The 23,993-nt window shown below is 41.2% G+C and overlaps 1 protein-coding gene across 4 annotated transcripts; it reads right to left on the minus strand.

Annotated features, from left to right (window-relative positions):
• Window positions 1-91: 91 nt before the first annotated feature.
• LOC131445894 (ceramide transfer protein-like) lies at window positions 92-22,846 on the minus strand. Of its 4 annotated transcripts, none has more exons than XM_058616632.1 (19): window positions 22,156-22,845; window positions 19,914-20,048; window positions 11,324-11,440; window positions 11,127-11,192; window positions 9,169-9,276; window positions 8,860-8,995; window positions 7,036-7,122; window positions 6,785-6,942; window positions 5,625-5,717; window positions 5,446-5,532; window positions 5,257-5,349; window positions 4,986-5,060; window positions 4,093-4,188; window positions 3,806-3,938; window positions 3,401-3,471; window positions 3,186-3,314; window positions 2,973-3,102; window positions 2,647-2,783; window positions 92-2,262 (listed from the first exon to the last, which is right to left on the minus strand). In XM_058616632.1, the coding sequence occupies exons 1-18, from the start codon at window positions 22,264-22,266 to the stop codon at window positions 2,656-2,658; spliced, it is 1,953 nt and encodes a 650-aa protein (XP_058472615.1). In that variant the 5' UTR covers window positions 22,267-22,845; the 3' UTR covers window positions 92-2,262; window positions 2,647-2,655. The 4 variants fall into 4 exon arrangements, with proteins under 4 accessions (XP_058472615.1, XP_058472614.1, XP_058472616.1 ...); XM_058616631.1 differs by having other exon boundaries at window positions 11,115-11,192; XM_058616633.1 differs by lacking the exon at window positions 4,986-5,060 and having other exon boundaries at window positions 11,115-11,192; window positions 22,156-22,846.
• Window positions 22,847-23,993: the final 1,147 nt, after the last annotated feature.

The raw sequence follows: 23,993 nt of genomic DNA on the forward strand, positions 1-23,993 counted from the left end.
AAGACATAAACAAAATGTTTCAAATTCAAATTGAATGAAATGAAGTCTCTTTTTTTAATCTTTTGAACACAACAACACACGTGGAAACCTGGAGGATGAACTTATTTATTTCACTTTTTAAACACGGCACGAGTGCCACGTTGTCACAGTACACCTGTAAGTTGATCCCACAGCATTAGTATGAACAGATTATTTACAAAACAAAATGTCTCATTTACATTCAGCCGGCTAAGAACTCGTGGAAGAAATGTCTGCGTAGGCGACACAGCTTTGATCCGATGTCACGTTTGAGTCTCTCACGCACACGCCTTTGTACACTGTGAGCTCTGAAATGTAAAAGGTGAATCAGTCCGATGCCCCGAAGCTGAAATAGTACATGACCACAAGTACAAATGATTTAGTTTAAACAAAAAAAAAAACCTGGAAAATAAATGAAATGTAAATTTAAACCTAATATTGCATTCTTCAAAACTGTTTATAGTACTTTTTTTCAAAGCAAATGTGAGCAGGGAAAGCACAGGTGTTATTGATAACTGTGACGACGGCTGTTCGTTTCCTGTGCGATTGGGAGCCAGGACGCAGCCTGAACCTGGGTAAGCTAAATGGAACGTGGCCATCGTCAGTTTCACCTGTGCTTTTCCCTCCTGTGACCTGTCGGAAAAAAAAGAACAAAGACCTGTGACGGCATGTGTGAGCAGTAAGGACGGGATGCTATAGAAGCATGAAAATCACTATTTTGTAACCTGAAAATGCTGCAGGGGGCGGGATTTATTTTGTTTGTTTGTTTGCTTAGTGACACAAACACACACTGACTGGTTCCATCCACAAGACGGCAGCCTCTTTCCTGAAGTAAAAATACAAGGCTCATTCCAAGGCGACGAAAGCCAAATCATTTTTTATTTTAAAGCAGTTATGGACTAAGATATTCTTACCAAAATGTTAATTTAATGCATTTAAGAGCTTGTAATTTTATAAACTGCAGCTATTTGGGTGTGAATACTTTCATATATCGTCCCACGCTTACTCCGTAACAACCATTAGTTGCACGGCACATGCAGAAATACTGACTGAGAGGTTGAGGTGGCAACACTGGGGGGAAAAAACCTGATGTTTTCACAACGATAGAACTAAAAACAGTCACGTAAGCCCTCAGCAAATGTATCATAGGACGCAAGAAATAACCAGAGAAAGCACTGGGACCCTCCGCCAAGGCCGCTCACTTTCCCAAGTTTAACAACAAAAAAAAAAGTGTGGATCAATTCTTTCTTGGCGTCATAAGCAAAAGAAAATGTCATCAAAATATGTGCTTTACGTTAACTCAGAGAGAGAGAAACATGGCTGAAAACCTCAGCAGTAATAACAGGGAACAAAGCCACGAGGCACTTCACTAGTGATGTCACAGGTGCACTGACTCTCTCACCTGAAGCTACATCTTCCTGCAACACTAAGGCATCCGGGCACGACGGGAAAAAAGCTCAGAACCTTCACTGGAAAATTTACATTTCATTGAACATTCCAAAAAAAAAACCCCGTTAATGTACACGTACGTGTGTTTTTACACGCAGAAACGGGACTCTTCGACTCGCCGCTCCGTCGGCGCCGACGTGAGGCGCTTTCATGAGAGCGACGCGGTCAGAAAAGGTCAAGTCTTAGGTCATAGGGGTCACCGGGGTCGATGACGGCTCTCTGGACTTCATACGATTTTAAATCAAAACAGTCGCTCGCAAAAAAAAACTTCTCCAGGAGGCTGAGAATCGACTATGCAGGAAAATAAAAAGACAAATCAACACAAGATATATTTGAACTCTTAGCGATAGCAAACCTCTTATAGAACATACGTACATTTATTTATTAATATATCCGCCAGAAAACAGTCTTGACGTGGTGTGATGGCTACTCTCGCAGGTCACTTTCTCTCTACGTGACCATAGAAGATGGCGTCAGCTGTGCTTTAAGGAGCCGCCCCGAGGACTTGTGGGTAAGGAAGGGAACGGTCATTTAGTGAGACCGAGACAGGAACTGCTTTTGAAACGATCGCGATGAATTACGATTGCACGATTTTGTTTTTTTTTTAAATGGCTGTCTCGCGTGGCGGAGGTCCGTTCCACCCGTGTTGAAATGCGGCCACCAGAGGGCGTCGTTTTCTGAAACCAAACCAAATTAGTGAATGCGCCTCGTCGTCATGGCGGCAGAGCAGTGACAGGAGACAGAAGACGGGGAGGTGGTCGGAGCGTCACAGAGACTCGTCTACGTGTGTCCACACTGGAAAGAAACATGGAAAACATTTCACATTTTACAAATAATCACAGGTGTTAAATGAACGTCTTTAAAGGGATTCTTGAGTCAAGTGAATCTCACCAGAAGATGACTTTGGTAGAAGTTGAAGTCAGTACTTCAGTTAAAACTCATTTACTGTACTTAAGTGTCAAAAGTCATTTTCTGATATAAAATGTACTGAAGTTTTAGAAGTAAAAGCATAAAAAAAAAAGTGAGGCGTTAGTGCCATGGTCGCTGGAAGGTTGTGGGTTCAATTCCTAGCTCTGCTGGTCTATATCAGTGTTTCCCAACCCTGGCCCTGTACAGATATGTGAACTTTTAAAGGAGTAAGTTACATGTCGAAACACTGCTGGTGTGTGTTTTTATTACCTGTGAGCTTCAGAATAAGATGGGTTTGCTGGCGGTTTTTTCCTGCACGTAGGAGGTGAAGCGTTTGAGGAACTTGGGGTATTCTCTCTTTGCCACAGCCCTGAGCACAGAGGCAGGAGCCCAGCCTCCTGGGTTTACTACACACACACACACACACACACACACACACACACACACACACACACACACACACACACACACACACACACACACACACACACACACACACACACACACACACACACACGTCAGTTATCTGAGAAACTTTAAAAAAAAAAAAAAGCACTGGTTTCAAACTATTACAAAATTCCACAATTCTCACTCACCGTTGGCGACATAGGTGATTTTACACAGGAGGTTGTCTCTGCTGATCTCTTTGTCGCCCTCTGGTGGACTGACCAGGGTCTGACAGATGATGGCGATGTTGATTTTGGCACGGACACACCTGTTGGATGGCTGTGAACCGTGACAGGACGACGGGGTTTAATAACAATGTGCATCTCATCAGTGACGTACAATAAGCTGTGGAGGCGGCTCACCTGTGCGTCGTCATGATCCACAGAGAAGTTGCAGACCAGCCAGGTGTCGGGGTCGTTCTCGTTGTTGGCGACGATCTTCCTCATGGAGGAGAGGTACAGCACGTCCCTCTGAGACGCAGGCCACACCCGCTGTAACACACACACACCTCTCTCTGTCAGATTACGCAGCTCGTAGACGAGAGGTACGATTACCCGCGATACCGTGCGTCTCTCACCTTGTGCGTTTGATAGATGATTGCTGCGTTTTCCGACAACGCCTCCACGACGTTGAAGTTTTCAATAGTGGCTGAAAAAAAAACAGAACACGCAGGGTTTTAATGACGCTTGAACAACGGACTCTTTGGCTACACTGGCACTGGATTTAGAGTTCCTCTACAGAGCTCCCCCCCACAGTTATGGAGAATATATCCATCCATCTATTATCTACCTCTTTATCCTCACAGCTGACCCTTAGCAATTCTTGTTTCTCGTAAGACCTGGTGTTCCCGCTAACAGACAGCAGGGGGAGTGGAGACAGCCCCCAAACCTCCTCACAACAAGACATTTAACCATCACAATGACTCCAAAGCTGTTAAATCAGGGTAAAAAATCCTCCATAGTTGTCCTTTAAAAACACTTACTCTCCCAGTCGTTGCGATAGGCCGTGTCCCAAAAGTAGTGACAGACCTCATGACCAGTCACCCCCTTCACTGAGTGGGTGGCCTTCAGCGGGTCCAGAACAATCCCATTTTCTTCCACCTCTCTCCTGTACACCTGCGCGCGCACACACACACACACGGAAAGGTAAAGCAAAAACAATGCATAACCATGTTTTGTTTTTTTTAAAATTAATTTTCTTTTTTTTCTCAAGTTTTAGTTCAATTTCATATACAATTGTATTTTCCAGAGAAACAAATAATGGATCTACCTTCATTTCCCCCTCTTCCACAACCAGCTGCCAGTTGGCATCTCCACCAACATCCTGCAGGGAGTAGGTCATGTGATTCTGCACCATCTCCTCCACCTGTTACATAAGGTCAGGGACAGAAGGGAGAGGCTTACCTCTACTGGAAAGGTCCTCAGATAATATCATAATATATATAGATTATATATGTATGTGTATGTATGTATATATTGATTTTTTGAAGTCATGATATTCACGTTTTAAAAAGTGACGCCACATTACCACATGGGATTTTGGGGTAAAAGGCGATAAATGAGAACATAAAAGAATAAAAAAATTAACACAAACGCTGTAATTGTGTTATATAAATATCATTATAATACTGTATAAGAAAATTAGGTTACACATATTCACCCTTAACTAGGTGCTTACTAACATGCATGTAAGTAGCAGTAGTAGCTCTTGATTAGTAATTAACAATGCATTCATTTACAGTCAATAAGTGATAATTAGCAGTTAATTACAGGAAAAATCTTAATTCATGTTGTAATAGAGGTAGAAAAAAGTTATGTAGCATAAGTGTTATTACGTGCTTAATAATTACTAATACAAAGGCCAGTATGCTACTTATATGCATGCTAGTAAGCACCTAGTTAATGGTGAACATGTGTACCTCAATATAAACTGTAATCCTGAGTCAGATTTACTGCATAGATATCCTGAATTACAGCCTTAATTACAACAATTGCATTTTAGCGCTAACGAGCTAAAGAGCTCATGCTTTCTGCCTGACGGTCATGCAACATATACTTGAACAAGCACATGCACAATTCTTATTACATGAACATGGTGGGGAGAGGTCCCTCCTCCCACAGAGAGGGAGGAGGGACTAGTTTAAACCGTGTGAGTGAAGTTACCTCTGTGCTGAATCTGTGGTCATCACGGGGAAGGGACCTGACTACGAGTGCGGGGGAGGACTGACTATAACGAGGCTATTGGGACAATCGGAACCCCCGCGCGGGACGACGGACAAACAAAACAAAAGGAGGGAAGAGACAGAGTTTCACAAACGTGATGAGGCGTCAAAATAAAATGAGTACAAATTAGGAAAGAAAATAACAAAATTGGTAGAAATGCAGGTGATGGAGGTAGCGTGTGTTGTTCACTGCGTGTGAACAATTCAATTACCTTGTTGGAGAATCTATGTGAGCCGGTGTTGGAGTGGACGTCCACGAGCGGAACAGGACTGGACCTCTGTATCCTCGTCTTCTCAGTTTGGCACTGGAAACACAACAGTTAGTCGTGTCCCGTTTGTCAAGAAAACACTTTTCACACTCTTTTCACCAACTATCATTTTAAATGAATACTTTCTCTCACCCGTTCTTCGATTTTGTCTTGTCTGTCGAGAGCAGCCTCGACCGCGTCGAAGAATTCATCCTCGTTAATGAGGCTGTTTGGGCCTTCCTGCAAATAACGTTTAGAGTGAACGTTAGTCCAGTGCTTAAAAATCTACAAGACATGACGTATTATGGAGAAGAGTTAGAGTGAGCACACACTTCATAGTCTGGACCTCCAAAGTGAGACTTTTTCTTCAGTTCGTTGAGGGCTGATTTGTAGCTCTCCTCTATCCTTCGCCGCTTCTCCATCTCCTAAACAAAAACAAACAAACAAAATGAATGTACAACTGTAGGATGTTGGTGATATACAGCATGTGCAGTACAGTGTGCTGCAAAGATAACTTTTTTCTCCAACGTGACAAAACCATCGACTGATAAAACATGTATTACATGAAAATAAAAATCTTCTTCAACACGGTCCAATATAGAGTTTCTTCTTTGAGTTTCTGTTTGAGTGACCACTCAGGCTGTATGTGTCAACTGTGCACGCTTCCAGGTAAGACAATAAGAGCTCAGGTACACATACTCAGTGAACACCAGACTATCATGGACCCCCATGTGACGAGAATGCAAGTAAATGTATAGAGAGATATGAATTGGTTTAATAAAACGATCTTCCTGATTTATTGATGGCTTCCTCCAGTTTTCCAAATGATGATTACCAGTTAATCAGAAAAACAGAGCCATGAATCAATTATAAATATAACTGTTACTTGCAGCCCTAGTTGTGAATGTGAAACTTCGTTTGGCTTCTCAATCTTGTCCTCTCCCTTGTGTCCTCCTCTGTTGCAATAGAATAACAACCCCTCCTCTGCACATGACCTCAGCATCTCCACCAACCTTACTTCTCCAAACCGTTAAATCCGAGCTGTCCCTAGAATATGCTCATTTCTAATCCCGTCCATCCCGCTCAATCCCAACGGAAATCTCAGCATTTTCCACTCTGCCACCTCCAGCTCCGCCTCCTGTGTTACGCGGTCTCCGAGGTCAGGCCTCACTACTTGTCTCGTAGACCTTCCCTTTCATTTTTGCTGCAATCCGTCCGTCACACATCACCCCTGACACTCGTCTCCGCCCACTCTCTGCACTCTGCTTCTACTTCAAGTGATGGTCAGAAACTCGAACCGCCAAAATGAAGACTCAGCAAGTTCAGGAGTAATGCAGCGCTGAGGTCAGCAAAAAAATCGAAGACATCCACTTTCATCCAGGAAAAAAAAAATCACGTATGCAGTACAGACTTTATATGTTAGAGGAGGACAGCTAGAGATAACCAGCTGAAAAAAATGGATGGAGCATGGCCATCTGGATATTTAACGCACCTTATCCAGTCTCTTCTGCCAGCAGTCCTCTCTCTTCACCATGAGGTCGATACAGTGGGACAGAGTGGCTAGGATACCCGCTGTGGTAGCCTTGAATGTGATGGCTTCACCCTTAAAGTCAATGCCGATGATTCCCTTGGGAATCAAAGACTGAAACACTGCAGAAAGACAGACAGACAGACCACATCTCTAACTCTGATTCTTTATTCTTTTTAAATGTGGTTTTTTATAAGTATTTTTGCTCTACTCACATTTTTCTTTGCTGCCATTGTTGTTGTTGTGCAGAAACTCTCCATCTGAGCGGGTGTTGGGGAAATCATCTTCATCATCTTCCACGACTGGAAAGAAAACAATTGTACAGATTCAGATAAGAAACACAAAAGCACCAAATAGGTACAGTAGCTGCCACACACACACAAGCCTTTTCTTGAGTGGAAGTCATCCAGGGTTACGGGACAAGGAAATGCCTTGTGGCTTATTCTCAACTCAAAGTGCACCAGCAGAGAGGCAGAACTCCTCTGTGCTGTGCTGTGCTGGACAACATGACAATGGTCTGGTTTCATTTTGAGAATAGAGAGAGGAAGAGAAAGAGAGAGAGGGCAGGGAGAGAGGGAGGTGAGGAGAACAAAACCATGGCTTCATTCAACGTGGTCATCCACAGACGCCCAACACAGGCTGCCATGGCAGGACAGAGAGTCAAGACTGAGGGTGAGGGGGTTTGTAGAATAACTGCCCCGTCTGTCTGAGTCAAGACTCACACACACACACAGTAACATTCCTTACAACATCCACTTCACGTCTCCCATAAGTGCTGTCTAAATGAGTGCATTAATCACTAGGCTTTGTTATTATTATTATTATTATTATCATTATCATTATCATTATTTTACTTACTGAGGTAGTAGATTCCAGGTGGAGAGTGTGTGTAGATGTGGTTGAAGTGGTTGATTAACCTGTATTTTTGCTTCATTAACAAACTTTGAGTCTATAGAGCTAGTTATTAGCAATGGTGAAGGTGATTCATTGTGATTAATCACCGCAAATTCTACCCCAAATTCGTTCATTTGCTTTTTTTATATCGTATTATATTTTCATAATCTTTGTTCGGAGTGTTCAAAGACATAACTTTGTAACAAAAACTGTAGCACATAATACAGAACTGTCTGTGTATATAAGGGACACTCATTAACTCCCTACACCGTCACCTAACATCAGCCTCGCTCTAACCGAACCACTAAAATCCCGTTTTACAGCTTTAGCTGTGGGAAAAGCTGAAACCACACGTTTTCTATCTCATTCTGTGGAAAGCACTTAGTCATGTTCCCGCTCTCTCTCTCATTTATTGCCTTTTACTCCAACACCTCAAGGCAGACGGCTGCCCATCACGACTTTGCTAATTGTGCACTTGCTGGGTTTGTCCCTGTGATAATTGAAGGTCTTGCTCTCCCTCCAAGTACAATCTCAAGATAATGAATGTTGCCACTTTAATGCTGTACAAATAAGACATGATGAGAATTCCTGAACTGTTGTACAATAGTGAAGTTTATTGTGATAACAGTGAGATGCTGGAGGCAGTAATCTGAGTGTAGGCAGGAAATACTGTGTTTCCGTCATGGCACAGTTCGGCTTGGTGAAGTACGGTTTAGTTTGGACTGGTAAAGCCCTGGGTCAGGTTTGCATTTGGACTGAGATTAGTACCTTAATTTGGTAGGTGAGGTGCGGGCTGTGTCTGATGGCCGCATCAGCGAGATACATAGCGTGATGACGACATGGAAAGCAACACGACAGACAACAACGGCAGGCTTCCGTTTGCTGGCATCCTTGTCTTTTCTTCTCCTTTATAGTGGTATACTACTATTTAAAAATTGCCTTGATTTCCATGGGATACACGGGTCACAAGGGAGTTTTTCTGTCACCCGTTCAGCTGACTGTCATGGGTGGAGCTGTTCTAACCCATACCGTACCATTTTACTCTGGTACCCCAAGGGTTGGGCTAGTTATAGGCCCTAATGGAAACGCAAAAAAATGTACCGTACTGTACCAGACGATGGAAACACGGCTTAAGAGGCGTTTACCTTTGTCTCTCTGCAGCTCATCCTTGGAAGCATCTGAACAGCTGTCAAAGTACTTCTGAAGTGTGTCCACCTGCCGACACAAAATATCTCTGAAGGTCTCCATCTCGGCCAGCTTCTCCCTCAGTCTGTGCCCTTTCTGATAAAGAAACGATAAAGCAACACTGTTTTTAGGACCTTTTGCATTTCCATTAGGCCACTATGCAAACATTCCTGAGTGTGTTTAAGGACAAAATCTTTCACCACTTGTGAATAAGAATAGCCAAACAGCCCACAAGTCTGCAAAGAGTAAACACAAAGAAGAAAACCCACCTTGAAGGAGGATGTGGACGTTGCGGAGAAGCCACTGGTGGCTGATGTGAGAGACAACATGGAGCCATGTCTGCGCAGACTAGACTCTGAGCCATATCCTGAATCAGCCTGTTAAAAGAAAACAGACACGTCTTGTCACAAAGCAGCTTTGCTTAATAAGATCAATTACAATTATTCATTTATAACAAAGGTTTAATCAAAACAAACCACTGCAACTCAGCCTTTTAAACAAAACAAAAAAACAAAACTCAATTCTTCACGTGAATTGACAGATGTCAGATGTCCAACTGTCATTACTGGGTTACATTTCAAAATCTCATGAAAAACATAGGGAATGTTGTTGCAACAGCACATGTCTGACAGTGACATCACCAGCAGCATAACACAGATTCGGTCACCATGGCAACATAACTGAAACATAAACCCGACTTCCTGTAAAACCAACTGGTTCTGCTTTCCTCTGATTCACCAGCCTCACCCGCAGAATAGATGCACAGACAGCAGGGTGACAGATGCTGTAGGAGCTGGAGAAAAAGGCACGTGCGTGTGTGTGTGTGTGTGTGTGTGTGTGTGTCTTTAAGAGACACTTCCAACCTCAACCACAAGAGGGCAGGATGTGTACACGCACGTGACTGGCAGATGTAAGAGCTTGGGGTAACTGTAGGTCAACAACCAGAAGTAACTCTGGTGCCTGAGTGCACATGGATTTCAGACACTGGCCTTTAACATATTGCTACCACACTGACTCCATCAGCGCAGATTGCAGTCGCCAGGTCACTTTATCTGTTTAATGACAACACACACACACACACACACACACACAAACCCATCCAAACAGGCAGACGGTTTGTTGATGTTTGAAGATAAAAATCTGAAAACACTGACTAATAGTAACATTCTGAGCCCGATGACTACACACATGCAGCACGGCAATTACTGTTGTGTAATGAAGGTGTGTCTGATGATTAAAGCCTCGATGGGAGCACACACACACACACACACACACACGATTGACTTTTGACAAGAGGATATAAACCTTTGTGCTGATGTGAAAAAACGGGGTTCTGAACAGAGGCAGACCTCTAAAAATCACTAATGTGACTGTGTTTCCAGAAAATATACTTCAACTTGCAAAGGAATACCTTATGTTACTGGGACAAATATCAATAAGTGGCAGCTGCTGCAGCATATGAGAAATGTTCCGCAATAAGCAGCTGAAAAATACAGATGGACGGAGACGAGTGTCACACTGTGATGTTTCACTTTCTCCGATCATAGAAACACCAGTGTTAGCCGTGTGTTGCTGTTGTGTCTCCATGGAGACGCTGGGCTGCCGAATGCTGTGAGTAATGTGTGTTAGCGATGGAGGTGGATCCCTCTAAGATGAGAAGTTTTCAGCAGTGACTCATTGTGGGTGGGATAACGGCTGGTAAGATTTGTGTTCACGACTGAGTCATGGTGGATTCCTGGCGCTGGGGTAAGTGTAATGAGGTGGGACGGACAGGAGAGAGAGAGAGAGCGAGGGGGGGAGAGAGAGAGAGAGAGAGAGAGAGATGGGAGGGGGGGATTTCCCAAACTAAAAGCAGCAGTGTGCTGCATGTGTTTTTGGCAGACGGACTAAAAGGTGTGGTGGCTGCCATTAACCTCATCCACATCAATCAAACTCAACTCTATTGATCAGCAGCAACATTAAAAAACAGTTACCAGTTTCAATTTTGCTACTGCCTGCACAGTGCACATAAACACACACTTGCCACTGAAGCATTCTGTGCTTAAAGCGGCTTAAAACTGTAGCACGTAACTTTTAAATACATACAAATGTCCGTTGAAAAAGTGAATTACACTGCACAATTGTTCAGTCAGGTCTGATAGTATTACTTGATAGAGCCCATTTACAGAGGAAGGACATGACATACGAAATAAATAAAAAAGTCCTTGAGACTTGCCAACAAACGCACCAGTGGTGGAGTGATGATTTTTGTTCCCTGGACTCCTCCCCTCTCTCTTCTCCCCTCTCTGACACTCTGACAGAAACACACATATGCACACAATCATGACACGTTGTTTGTTGGCTTATATGACAAGGATTTGGGGTCTTTTGATTATTAGAAGTTCATTGTCTGCAGCGTTTGTGCACGTGTACCGTGTGACTTACCCTGTGCAGCTCAATGGAGTCAATCCACTGGTGTCTGTGCTCTGGGTCTTGTGCTCTTAGGTACCACACACTGTCGTTCACGCTGATGTCCAGTCGGCACTCGTCAAACTCGTGAGGCTAAAATGTAAACACAAGGGGAGATAATACAGAATAAAGGGTTAATCAAGGCATGGAAAATGTATCGCTGGTCCTTTATAAAAGACGCAGCAGACTGGATTTATTTTTGGCGTTATCGATAAATAATTCCATAATAACGTTTCACTGTAATGTTAGTCAAGTTATGTGGGAGCGAGAGAAGGAAACTTCTGCACCTCCTCTGCCTCACAATGAAATCTGTAGTGTAATGGGAGACTTTGACCAATCATACGGCAGAACAGAGAGAGTGCTTCTGTTGGCTCTTCTAAACAGTGGTGGAATGATTGTTACTCCACAACTGACATTGACTGCCTATGCTGCTAAGCAACCCAAAAGAGGGGACTCCCTCCAAAAGAAAGAAAATTCAAAAACTAGGGCTGCGTGATATGGGAAAAACCCTTATCGCCATATTTTTATATCGATATATATGAATCAAATCAATATTTCTGTCAAGTTTAAAGGTAAGGATGGGCAATATGGCTTATAAATAATATCTCAATCTTGCATATCAGTGTATGGAGCTTGTTGTTTCTCTGGGCTAATAATATAATATTATTAATAATATTATTATATTATTATAATTTCAAATAATACTTAGTTTATGTCTTCTGCTTTTCAATGTAAGACACACTAAAATGGCCTATAAATATGCTCAAATTCTGCTTCAATACAAACAATTAGGCTTAAAATTAATGTGACTTTTTAAAATATAATTGTCAATTCCACGTGATTTTTTTAACCAATTTATATAATATTTATGTTTGAATATTTAGTGTATTTAACCTTTTTTTTCCCCCCTCATAATAAATATGAAGATGATCAATGCAACAGCCAGTGAAAGGTCATCGCTGAGTCAATCTAAGACCATATCTTTTTTCATGTCACGATATACGGTACATGTAGATATAATATTGATATATTACACAGCCCTATATAAAATGCATGTCAATAGCAGTGGTGCATTTCAGAGATGGAAAACTGAACTCAGTCATTTTTTGAACTCAGTTTTTTTGAGGTCATGGGGACTTAAAATAACACTAAACTAATCAATATCCTATAAAAGGGCTAATATCCCTCCTGTGTGTTAAATGGAGGGAAACAATCTCTTCTATCTTCTATCTCAGAGATAGAGGACAAAGATGAAACAGAGGCACAGCAGCAGACAAGAGTCCACTTTCAGACACCATTCCATAGGAGGAGAAATGGCAGATAGATAACAGGCCCTTTTAAGGCAACTTGTGGGACAGAGCATATTCCTAATAGCCCTCCAGTGTACTGTCAGCACTGTGAAAGTGCTGCGCTGGCATGGCCTGCAACCAAGGACTGTGTGTTTATGTTGGTGTGCGTGATTGTGTGTGTGTGTGTGTGTGCTGCCGGATGGAGGAGGCAGAGGGACCAGTATTTACCTGTGCCGCATTGACCACAGGTCTTTAAGGGCTTGTGGCAGAGCGGGATTTCTTTGAAAAAGATGGCTTTTGTGTTCAATTCCTGACTCTGCTAGTCTAATTGCTGATGTGTCCCCAGTTGCTCCATGAATGTGTATGATAAAAACTGCCCTCCACATAGATGCACTGGATGAATATGGGTAGTGTAAAGCTGCTTTGACTGGTCATCAGTAATAGAAAAGTGCTATATAAACACAGGCCATTTGCCATTCTGTAGGGACACATTTACAGTGAGCACCAATGATAAATGACTCGCAAGGTCAAATTGCAGGGAAAGAAATGAACAGCCTACACGAGACGGTCTGGTTTATTCAAGCGTAGTTGAGGACACAGCGAGAGAGAGAGAGACCACGGACTCAAACCGTTTGCAGAGACCGCAGTTTAACTGAAAGCAAAAAAGGCCTAACACCTTGTGGTTGTTAGCCTCCTCCAACGAGTCAAGTTCACAGGAAATAAAGGTGCTGCACATGATGTCACAGTGAAATTGATCTTTCACATTTCTGCATCTGAAATGTCATTTTTATTCTAAACAACAAACACACTATTTAACAAATTCGCTTTTTCTGCGTCCCAGAAAAATATAGGTCAGCCATCTCATTTTGCTGACAAGGAATTCCTGATTGCACTATATAACAACTATGGTGCTTGTTTAATTAAGAGTGGGATTGATTATTTGAATGAGTTAATCAATGAGGCACTATGAGGTTAAGTCTCATAATTATACTTTATTGATCTTTCCTTTCTATATCTATACAATATTAACACTACTTCTACTCACCGTGGCAAGCTACCAGTACACAAGCACATACAGTCATTAACATTTGCTAGCTTGCAAATGAATACCCCTGAGAGAATACATGTGGCCAAAGAAGAGACTCCTCTCAAATCATTACTGAAGATTTTATTACTTAATGAGTTGGCAGGGTAAGACCTCGCCCCCGCCCTCTATGGTGTCTTTAAAACAGGTTTCATTGCAGGAGAGTAACTTGGCCATGATGCCGACGCCTGGATGGCACCGAGGCCAAGACCAGATGATCGGTGTTAGTGAGTCAGGAATCTGAACCCTGTCAGCTTTCCGAATCAGATGTTTGTGTTAAAGTTACCAAGCAGCACTTGCATGTATTCTGCATGTGTGCTCTGACAGAGATGGACAAGAAGAGGAAGCCCAGCCGAGAAAGGAAGGAAACGAGCGTGATGTAGGAGTTGTAAGACAGACAAAAGATCAGCAAGTACCGTCAGCATCCTCTTTTATGGGAACATTTGCAAAATGCCACATGAAATGGAAAAAGAGAGGCAGATCAAAAATAGCACAAAACCATTCTGCTACACTGAAAACATCTGAAATGATAGGTGGGACATAACTGCATGTGACTTATCAGTGTTGATATATGGCAATTTTAGTGCAGTGTGGTTTCAAGGAAAGTGAGAAAATCAGTTACTGGTGTTCACCTCTGAGGTCATGCATTTAATGGGGTTGGGGAATAAGGCCTGCGCCAGGCTGGTGAAGTTCACGAGGATCCAAGGCTACAGTCAACAATCATCAATCACACAAAGCTCATCTCAGCAGTCCTGTGCTCTCTCAGCCTGGGTGTGATGTGAAAAACACAAGCAGATAAATTAAAGCCGAGGTTTAACGCACAAGCGCTTGTGCTTGTGTTCGTATGTTGATGACTACAATGCTACATAGCAAAGTTTCAGAATCTCTGCGTGTGGTAAAATAACTTTCAGAAAAGTTACAAAGAATTTGTATCATGCCATGAAACTTGCGTTCAATGTGATGTCTACAGAGTCCATTGTGTTTGTATGTAATAAAATAACACTACACAATTAACTAGGGCTGTCACTTTTTATATTAAACTTTGGGGGAGGGTTCTAATTCCAACCCTTCTTGCGTTCAAAATATACAGCCTAGAAGTCCATCATACTGAACTCATGGGCCAGCAGAGGGCTTTGGAAGCGTATCTTGGCCTTATATGCACTTAAAAATAGGACAGTGATGTTAGTTTGTTCCCAGAACCAGGGTTAAGAAGTTAACCCTGGCTCTGGGAACAACCTAAGGCTGGCTTTGGGACACACGCAAACTTAACCTCCTGCAAGGCTTCTTCATCGTAGATGAGAACAAGATTCTGCAGACTCACATAGAATGGGAAGTATCAGAATAGCATCTGCAATTTAACTGTACCACAATGATAATAAAGGCTTCCTCTTCTATTCTCTGACATGTAATATTTGTCCGAACATGAGTTTTGGAAAAAGTGACAGCCCTACCATCAACAAATAGGTATTGTGCCAATGTAATTACTTCCTACCTGGATATGAGTAGACAAAACACAGAGCAGTTTGTCATTTGTCAATTCAAAAAGCTGTATTGTCATCCAGCCAGTGAGGAGCCACTGCCACAAACTATTTCTTGTATCTGTCAATAGCGGCCCAATTTTTTGGAGCCCCCCCCCCAACTATTATTTAATTTGAAGGTCTTTATGTGTCAAAATTGTTTTGTAACCTCATATGATGGCAGGAAAGAGAGAAAGAAAGAGACAGAGAGCAAGAGGAGAATGAAGAAAAAAACATTTTTATGAAAAACATCTTCATGAAAGTTTTTTTTGTTGTTTTTGGGCAAACTGACTATATCTCTATTCTCTTGAAACATAACTACTTGGCTTCATAAATACTTTCTAGTTCTCTCCTGTCCTCTCCAGCCCCGGGGCTGGTGTACGTGTCTGTAGTCACAAACTCCAAACATAAATAGCTGGGAGCTCCCTTTCAAAAATAAAAATATTATTTTGAGTACCTAAAACTATTTTGGAGGACTGAAACCAACGTAAACATTGAGATACCCTACAAAGACTGTACTGATCCAACCCCAGATTTCCCCACATATGTGCAAATTTAAAAATCATAATAATTATCCTCTCAAGGGAGAAGACAAAATACAGTGTCTCGTGCTCATGCTGGAGCCTGGAACATCTTCCTGGAGAATCTGGATCACTGTTGCTCCAGTGGAGGAAAGAGTGACTCACCAAGTGTCAAGAGTCAGAACCAGGGAAAGGGAAGGCTAAATCAACAGGGGTGACAGCGAAGAACAACATTCTGTCAAGGAAACACACACATTGACCCTACTGGTAACCTTCAACATGGAGGAAGTTACATTGTATGAGGAAGAGTCTCATTTCCTTCTAGAGATGATTTTTCAATTTCCACAAAGCCTGACATCACTCCCTGTTTACTTAACCTCTCCTCTTTCTTAATTTCTTTGATTACCTCAAGACGATTCAATTGAAAGAATTAGAAAAAGCCCAAATTGTCACATCTTTGTAGAAAACACCCAGCCTCCAAACTACCACAAATCCAGTCTGTACCACTCACCAATTCCAGTGAGAAAAGGAATTACAAGTAGGTCAGTCAGTGTCCTCATATTAACATGTACTGTATCAAAAAAAGGCAGCAGTGTTTAACAGCCTTCAGAGATACAGATCCCCAATAAGTCTGCAGCTAATGCACACAGAAATCAGGTCTTGTGTACTTAGTTAGTACTAATGCTAGTGTTATTTATCTGTAGCATTAAAGGCTTTAGAAGATTGCTCATATGAGATATTGACACATTATGAAAGCTGACTTTGCTGAGTGTGGCGACAATTCTGTGTGCAAGTCTACAGTATCGTAAGAATATGTTTATATTCCGCTTTATCTCAGTGTCGGACAGCCTTTTCCAACTGGAAAATTCCGTTTGTAAGCAGACTCTCCCTGCACCAAGGTCCATGGAAAAAAATAAGACATTTTAAATCACAGCACACAAAAGTTGGTAATCCACTGCTGCCTCCATCAGTAAGTTGAACTGCTATCTTCTGTGTTTGAAACCATTCGTTCAGATATACCAGAGAGGCATAAACAGGCAGCAGTTGCAAACATATTGTTAAGATATTGTGCATAACACATGGGCAATATATGGCCCTGGGGTCAGATTAGCACTATACAAAGTTACTGCAAATACAGACCAAACATTTCAGTTTTGCACCTTCACATTAACAACACAGCTAGACACAGCTAAATGTCAGCTTTTTTAATTTTCACAAGCTTAGACAAGCTTATCTGTTGAAACTTCGCTGCACCAGACAAAACAGACACAAAATCTAATGCATGAGGGAAGAGGAGGCCACCAGTAATGAGCTGCAGGAGGCATGTTTGCTCCTGTCATTAAAAAGTGCATTTTTGAAACATGACCCCGCGATTAAGCAATCACAAGTTATCTTACAGACATACACACAAGTGTCTCAACTGAGACCTCAGAATAACTACTTTTGAATTAAACACAAACTGTATATACAGACGTGTCTGGACAGAGTGCAAGGAGGCTAGACTGATGCAAGGAGCTCTTTTGTCCTGTTTCACAATACAACTCAATTAATCAATTGGTAGTTGATTGTGACACTAATTGATCAAAACAGTGTGTTTTAACAATAAAAACAACTTTTTAAAATGTGTTTTGTTGTTTTATGACTTGACGATATTTGACTCACCAAATTTTATGGACCAAATGATTAATGGAGAAAATTATCACCAGCTGAATTGACTTTATGCACAGACCCTGGTTTTTAATAAGCCAGCGCAACTATTTCCGGTAAGCTGTCAGCTGAGGCTGTGCACAGAGAGATGCAGCAGTGCTCAACTTTGGTTCTCCCCATGATACTTGCATTTAAAAGCCTTTGCTTCACTTTTGGCCATGTGGAATCCCTCAGGGATACCTACTAGAACAACTACTAAAAGACAGTGTCAACATTTTCAATCTATATTGAAATATCGCTAATATTACCTTAAAAAGTTTCCCCTTTATGACAAATGCCTGGAAGTAAAGGAGGCGGCTTACATTTTAGCAGAAGTTGTAAGTGGTGCTCCATGCATATAGTCCATTGTTGATGAGAATAATGATTAGCCCTACTATTTTGTACTCCTTTATACAAGTTCCAATCAGTTGTCATCATTAAAACATGATGTTAGTGTCACATTTCTTACTAGATTTGAGCCAAATAATTCACTGCATAATGGTCCATGTACAGTGTGTCTGATCTATGATGTGAATTTATGAGATGAAAGAATCAAGGAAAGAAAAAGAGAATTTTTTTTTCTAAAAAGGCAGTAACTCACAGCTGATTACCATCACAAGCTATAACTCTGTATTATTTACGCCTCATATGTCTGAGGCATATTTCCCTTGGAATGAGAAATGACTGCGGCCGAGCACCACATGGAAGCAAATATTTACGTATGCTGGGAATGGATAAAGCTGAACAAATACATCTAATGGCAAACGGTGCCTCACACTGTTGTGTTGACACAGCAGTGTCAGTGTGGATTTATATTGTCCGTGCTAACATAAGTGTGACAGCTCCTATGAATCTCAGAGACAAGCTATTAACAAAAGTCCAATAAGCTTCTGCTATGAGTGTCTGCTGCTACAATTGTGTGCTAATGCTAACAGAGGTCACAGTCGTCAAGAGCTGGACGGTCCAGTGCAGCGAAACAGCATTACTAGTCACACGATGACATCTCCAGTAGATTGTTGCGCAAGGCAGCATGATACTTTGGCACTAGAACAAGTCAGCTGACAGTTCACCCTAAAGCACAACTTGTGATATGATCAGGAGTTTGTTAGCGCTTATCATTTGCAGATGAAGATCCACAGTCAAGTTTCTGATTAGGGTCGTCAAGATTGAGTCAAGCCTCAGGCACACACATGGATCCAGGAAATAGCGGAGTATTTCCTCCATGTATTTAGGAGAAACATATGGTGGACGCTCAACATCTGAATCACATCTTATGGATCTCATGCCAAAAAATTCAAAACTATGCAAGGGCCTCAGGTAGAAAAGGGGGATAAAATGATTAAAAGGACTATATTGCTGCCATTTAGTTTTCTTCTCAAATTCCTCAGGTAATAAATAAACAGTATATGAGCATTTTAAATAACCATGTTGATAACAAGGAAACTTTTTAAAGTATTTTTGTACCTACAGAAGATTCTACTCAGTTTTTCTGGGGGTTCACTTGGCTTTCCAAAGGCAAAACCAACCAACTGCAAACTACAACACACAGCTATGATGTATTTTCTAAACGGAGGCCAAAGATGATCCTCTTAGCAAATTTCATCAAAGCCTAAAATAATAAAGGTTAGGGTTTTTTGTTGTTTTTTTTGTCGCCGTCGTCTTAGTCAAGGTAGAGTCGGAAGAAATGTGATTTTAGTTGGCGGCGGAAGATGTGGAGGCTTTGATAAATGATAATCGACCAATGCCGATTGCTAAAAACAGCAAATATGGGCCAGATTAATCAACCAGAACAGATTGGTCTACCTCTAGACAAATCAATAAAAATATGGCTTTACAATCAATTCTTCTACCAGCCCTTTTCTACTTTCTGATAACTGCTCATAACATCATCACAGCTGATGCTGAATCATTTATTTGGGCACATACATCGGTCACTGGCTATAAATATCAGTGAATGCAGCTGATGCTGTTAGTTAACTGTTAGTTAACCATTAAAGCTTTTTAATCATTTAATTTCTGACGGGATTAACAAACTAATGAAATCCATCTTATCACAGGTATCAAGCTTCCCAACAAACAGCGCATTGTTTGTTGTAGTGGAAATAAAACTATTGTGGTTATTATGGACATGAAGCCAAAACAGCTGAGCGTTACTCTCCCTGGCTTTTTCACTTTTAAATTGAATTATAAAAAAAAGAAAACACCACAAGCTGTAGGTGAAGTGACACTCACAAAAAAAGTCTGTAACTGTACTTTTGCATTTTATTACATATTCTACAGAGCAGCCTTTTCTTTATTTGCAGTGAATGTGTGTATGACAGTACTTTGGTGGCTTTCATAGCAATAGTGTTGTTTCCAAAAATGTGGAAGTCTTACAAAAACGACAGTGTTTTGAAAGAGGCAAAGTTGTGAACATGAAAGAAGAACAAAAGATTGCCACTTTCAGGAAAGAGTGTTAGTGTTACTCACAGTAATAACAGCTTTACTGAGGCAGAGGGAACCTCGGCAGCCGTACTCCGTTTCATCCTGAGACTTGTAATAGCTCAGCGTGTTGTTTTTCAGCACCACCCAACGGTCCTGCCAGCCATGGATGTAGTTTGTCCACTGAAAAATAGAATGAACTTTATTAACATCGTAGTGAAATGAGGGATATGAAAAATACACACACCTCTACAATGTTATGGAACATGACGTTTCGAAAATAAATACCACCTTATGTGAACTGTTACGTCACAGGTACTACTACTTTGGATCCTGGTATGTTGGTTCAAAATTGTATGTTTACAAGCTGCATTTTGTGGTGGTGCTGTTTTTGAAAGGTGTCCAATTTACTTAATTTACACACATGTAAACACATTATACAGCAATTAACTTAATACAGCAAAACAACAACTGAACTACAACCTTAAGATTCCCCACCTGCTTTTCAAAAATAACTGATTTAGGACATGTGGAATTTCCCTGTCGCAAGACGGGTGACGTGTAAAGGGCTTAGTGTGATTGAACAGGTAAGCCTTACTGGATGCTGAGTTCCTTAATCTGACATTATGCTTGTTTAGCAGGTCAGTGTGCAATCTGGTTACACAGTGTACAGTGAGATTAACAGCACATCAGCTTGCAGAGCAGCTTAACCAATTAAAACTGTGGTCAATTCGCCCAAAATAAAATATTGCACAAGGGATATGGCAAAATAGGTTACCAAGACTTTGTCTAGCAGTAGGCTTAAGTGTCTGTTGTTGACTTGTTTTTTTTACTTCCAAGAAGGGAATTATGTCTGTCTGACTGTGAACAGTATTACTGGAAAAAAAACTTTGATTTTGGTGGTAATCTGGACAGTTTTGCATATTTGACACAGTGGGAAAGCTGGTTAACTGAACAGCCTTATTGATGGAGGTTTGCACTCTTTGAATGCCTTCTCTGGTTTTCACTCATTCCCATTAAATGTTTTCAATTCATCTTCATCATAGTAAACCAGAAGATTACCCTTTTGAAAAAAAACCCTAAGGCTTCAAATACCATTTTTTTATGTCCCATATCAATATTACAATCTTGAGTATCTAATTATAGTAATGAAGTCATTTAACACATACTATTATTACCTAAACTACTAAACCTACAACATGTTCGGGCTGATGCATTACCGCTTAGCCATAATTAGCCATTATCGGATCAATACCTATCATATGGGCTCATCCCCGAAATACCAATGTTCCCCAAGCAAAACCAAGTGGCAACCGGTCGTGACGTCACCCATAAGAATCTGAAATCCAGTTTAGAAGCCTCCAGAATCGCAATTTGGCCTGTGCCACATTTTGCAAGCAGTTAATCAGAGGCGTCACCTGCAACTATCGAGTGACCATTAAAAATTTCTATCAATACATTTCCATTGAAACAGACTTAATTTTGCATCCAGCAGAGTGACAATTTGATATACTTTCATTTTCTATTTGGCTTCAGGAAAAACCCAGAAAATTGTCCAGTAACAAAACAAGCAGCTGTCCTAATTATTTAGTATCTTAGTAACAGCAATGTGCAGCCAAATAAGATCACCAGATGGCTACACAGTATTGACCTGACACACAGATTACACATGAGAACCTCCTCCACCTATTTAACAAATACTGTCCTCCCAGCGAAAAAACAAGCCAACTCAGTAAAAACACTGTTGCTGCTGTTGGTTTAACTGTTATAGCCTGCATTTCATGTGGCATTTATGTGACATTTAAAGCCTCTTGATAGTGTCAGACTTAATGTTTTTCTTCTTCCAAACAACGATAATAATAAACACCGATACCTCTCTTGTGTACCCCAGGCAAAGCACACACCTACCCTACTTATTTATTATTTTGGTAAGAACAATGTATAGTTAAATGAGATCACCAAATGGCTACACAGTATTGTACAGATACAGTAGATGATAAACTGAAATTAGATATTAATTTACAGCCATAAACATAGCAAATTAATCGGTAACTGTCTGTGATGCCTTTTTTGGGCTAGTGTGCGTACACATACATTACACTTTTTACATTAGGGGGCTTTGGGATTATGGGTGTGTGTGGAAATGTTGACAGAAGGTAAAGGATCCTGGCTGACTACTCCCTTAAACAGACATGCCGTTGTTTGTCATAATATTGTCAAACTGCCTCATTTCATCCTGATTTGTGACAGTGACAATGACCGAGATGAGTAAAAATAAAACCGGACATACCTTACTGAGGACTCCGCTCAAATCGCCCACACCTACGGGATGTCCGTGCTCCTCTCTGGGCTCCAAATCCTCCTCGGAACCGGATGAGTTCCAGCTCTGGTTATCGGACATTTCCTCAACGCTATACGTCTTACACTTTACAAGCTGAGAGTAAAAACAAACCTGGCATATGACGCTGAGGTGAGTGAATTCCCTGTAAATACACTACTAGCTAAACTGTGTGTCTGTGTGTGTGTGTGTTGTATGCAAATACAGAGCAACAGTTTACCGAACCATGTTCTGTCGTTATCGACTAACTAATGGCTCTTAGTGCAAGAGGAGTTCACTGAAACAGCATGAGGCTCGAGCAGGGTCGATAACAGCTCCCAGTGCGCAAGTTAATGCTGGTTAGCTAAAACGGTTGGCACACATTCTGTGGTCAAGTCATTCAGGTACACGTTAGCTGTCAACTCTGCTCTACCGCCCCCTTTTTCTATCTACGGCTTACGCGGAGTCCCAGAAAGTGTCATAAAAGGACGAAACGCAGACAAATGTTGTCAGGGAGGCGTCAGCAGTCCCATGTAATCCTTCACTGGCTTTCAGGGTAAAAGCTGTGGCCGCGGCAGCTATGCAGCGGTTGTTTACCTCCGTGGAGTGATGACAGTCCTCCCTCCTCTCAACGCCATGTTCATCTGACGCTCTGGAGCTTCCTGTCGAAGGATAGGCGCGTGCTTCAACTTGTGTGTCAGCGAGTAGCCTGGGCGCTGGCTCCAGTGACGTCACCAAATCCACTCCTAATTCGGAAAAGACCCCGCCCCCTCTTTATAGCACTCAAAATAGCCCGAGAGGGTGCTAAAAACAGGGTGAGTACTACAACACAATAATACAGTAATACTACAAAGGGAAATACAATACAATACAACTATATTGACACTTAAAGCCGTTTGGTTTTATTACAAGTACATAATATGTACAGATTTTATTTTAAAATAATTTATGAAAAATACAAACAATCATAAACAATGCATCAATATACATAGGCTGAAGAATACTACAAATTCAATAAAATAGAGAGGACTGCTACAACATAGACAAATAAATAAATAAATATATAGACTAAATATATAAATACACCAAAATGAACTAGAGAGTACTAAAACAGAGTAATTACTAGTAATTAGGGCTGCAACGATTGTTCGATTTGGTTGTTTTTTTTTAAATATTTAAAACAAGCTTTCTAGTTTTTCAGCTTCTTGAATGTGGATATTTTCTGGTTTCTTTGTTCCATATGACAAATATTTCCTTATAACTGATGAATTTTGTTTTGTGGACAAAACAAGACATGCGAGTATGTCATCCTGTCGAGGTGTGGAAAACACTGATCAACATTTTTCAACCTTTTCTGACGTTTTATGGACCAAATAAGTATTATTAGCACTATTAGTATTAGTATTGAATTAGTATTTGTATGAGGAATACTACAATATATAGGCAGAGAGGGATGCAATCAAATAGACTAAAGTCTTGGTTCTCAAACTGTGGTATGTGTACCACCAGTGGTACACAAGCTTTTTCTGGTGGTACTGTTCTACTGTATATACCAGGGTATGTGATCAGCGTGGAGGAATTTTGTCCAGAGAGCGTAATTAGAGTCACCTTATCTCTCGCTCCATCTTAATCTAATTTCATTATACCAGTGTGTGAAGTATGTGAGGAAGAGGAGGATGATGACAGAACAAATGATCTAATTGGGAATAAATCTGCCTCCTGTGAAAAGGCCGGAGCTGACTTTGTTTGGCCTTTTTACACCACTGTATTTTAATGTTGGTGATAATGGCGTTACTTCAGGAGCTCAAGAT

The sequence above is a fragment of the Solea solea genome, chromosome 19 (genome assembly GCF_958295425.1).
Source record: "Solea solea chromosome 19, fSolSol10.1, whole genome shotgun sequence".
NCBI lineage: Eukaryota > Metazoa > Chordata > Actinopteri > Pleuronectiformes > Soleidae > Solea > Solea solea.

Bases quoted from the DNA above. Each gene is read 5' to 3' on its own strand.
- LOC131445894 (XM_058616631.1), bottom strand. From the start codon at position 22,266: ATGTCCGATAACCAGAGCTGGAACTCATCCGGTTCCGAGGAGGATTTG. The intron at 11,193-11,323 runs GTAAGTCACACG...TGTTTCTGTCAG, and splicing joins ACTCCATTGAGCTGCACAGG to AGTGTCAGAGAGGGGAGAAG. The intron at 5,718-6,784 runs GTGCGTTAAATA...GTTTTTGTTTAG, and splicing joins GGCAGAAGAGACTGGATAAG to GAGATGGAGAAGCGGCGAAG.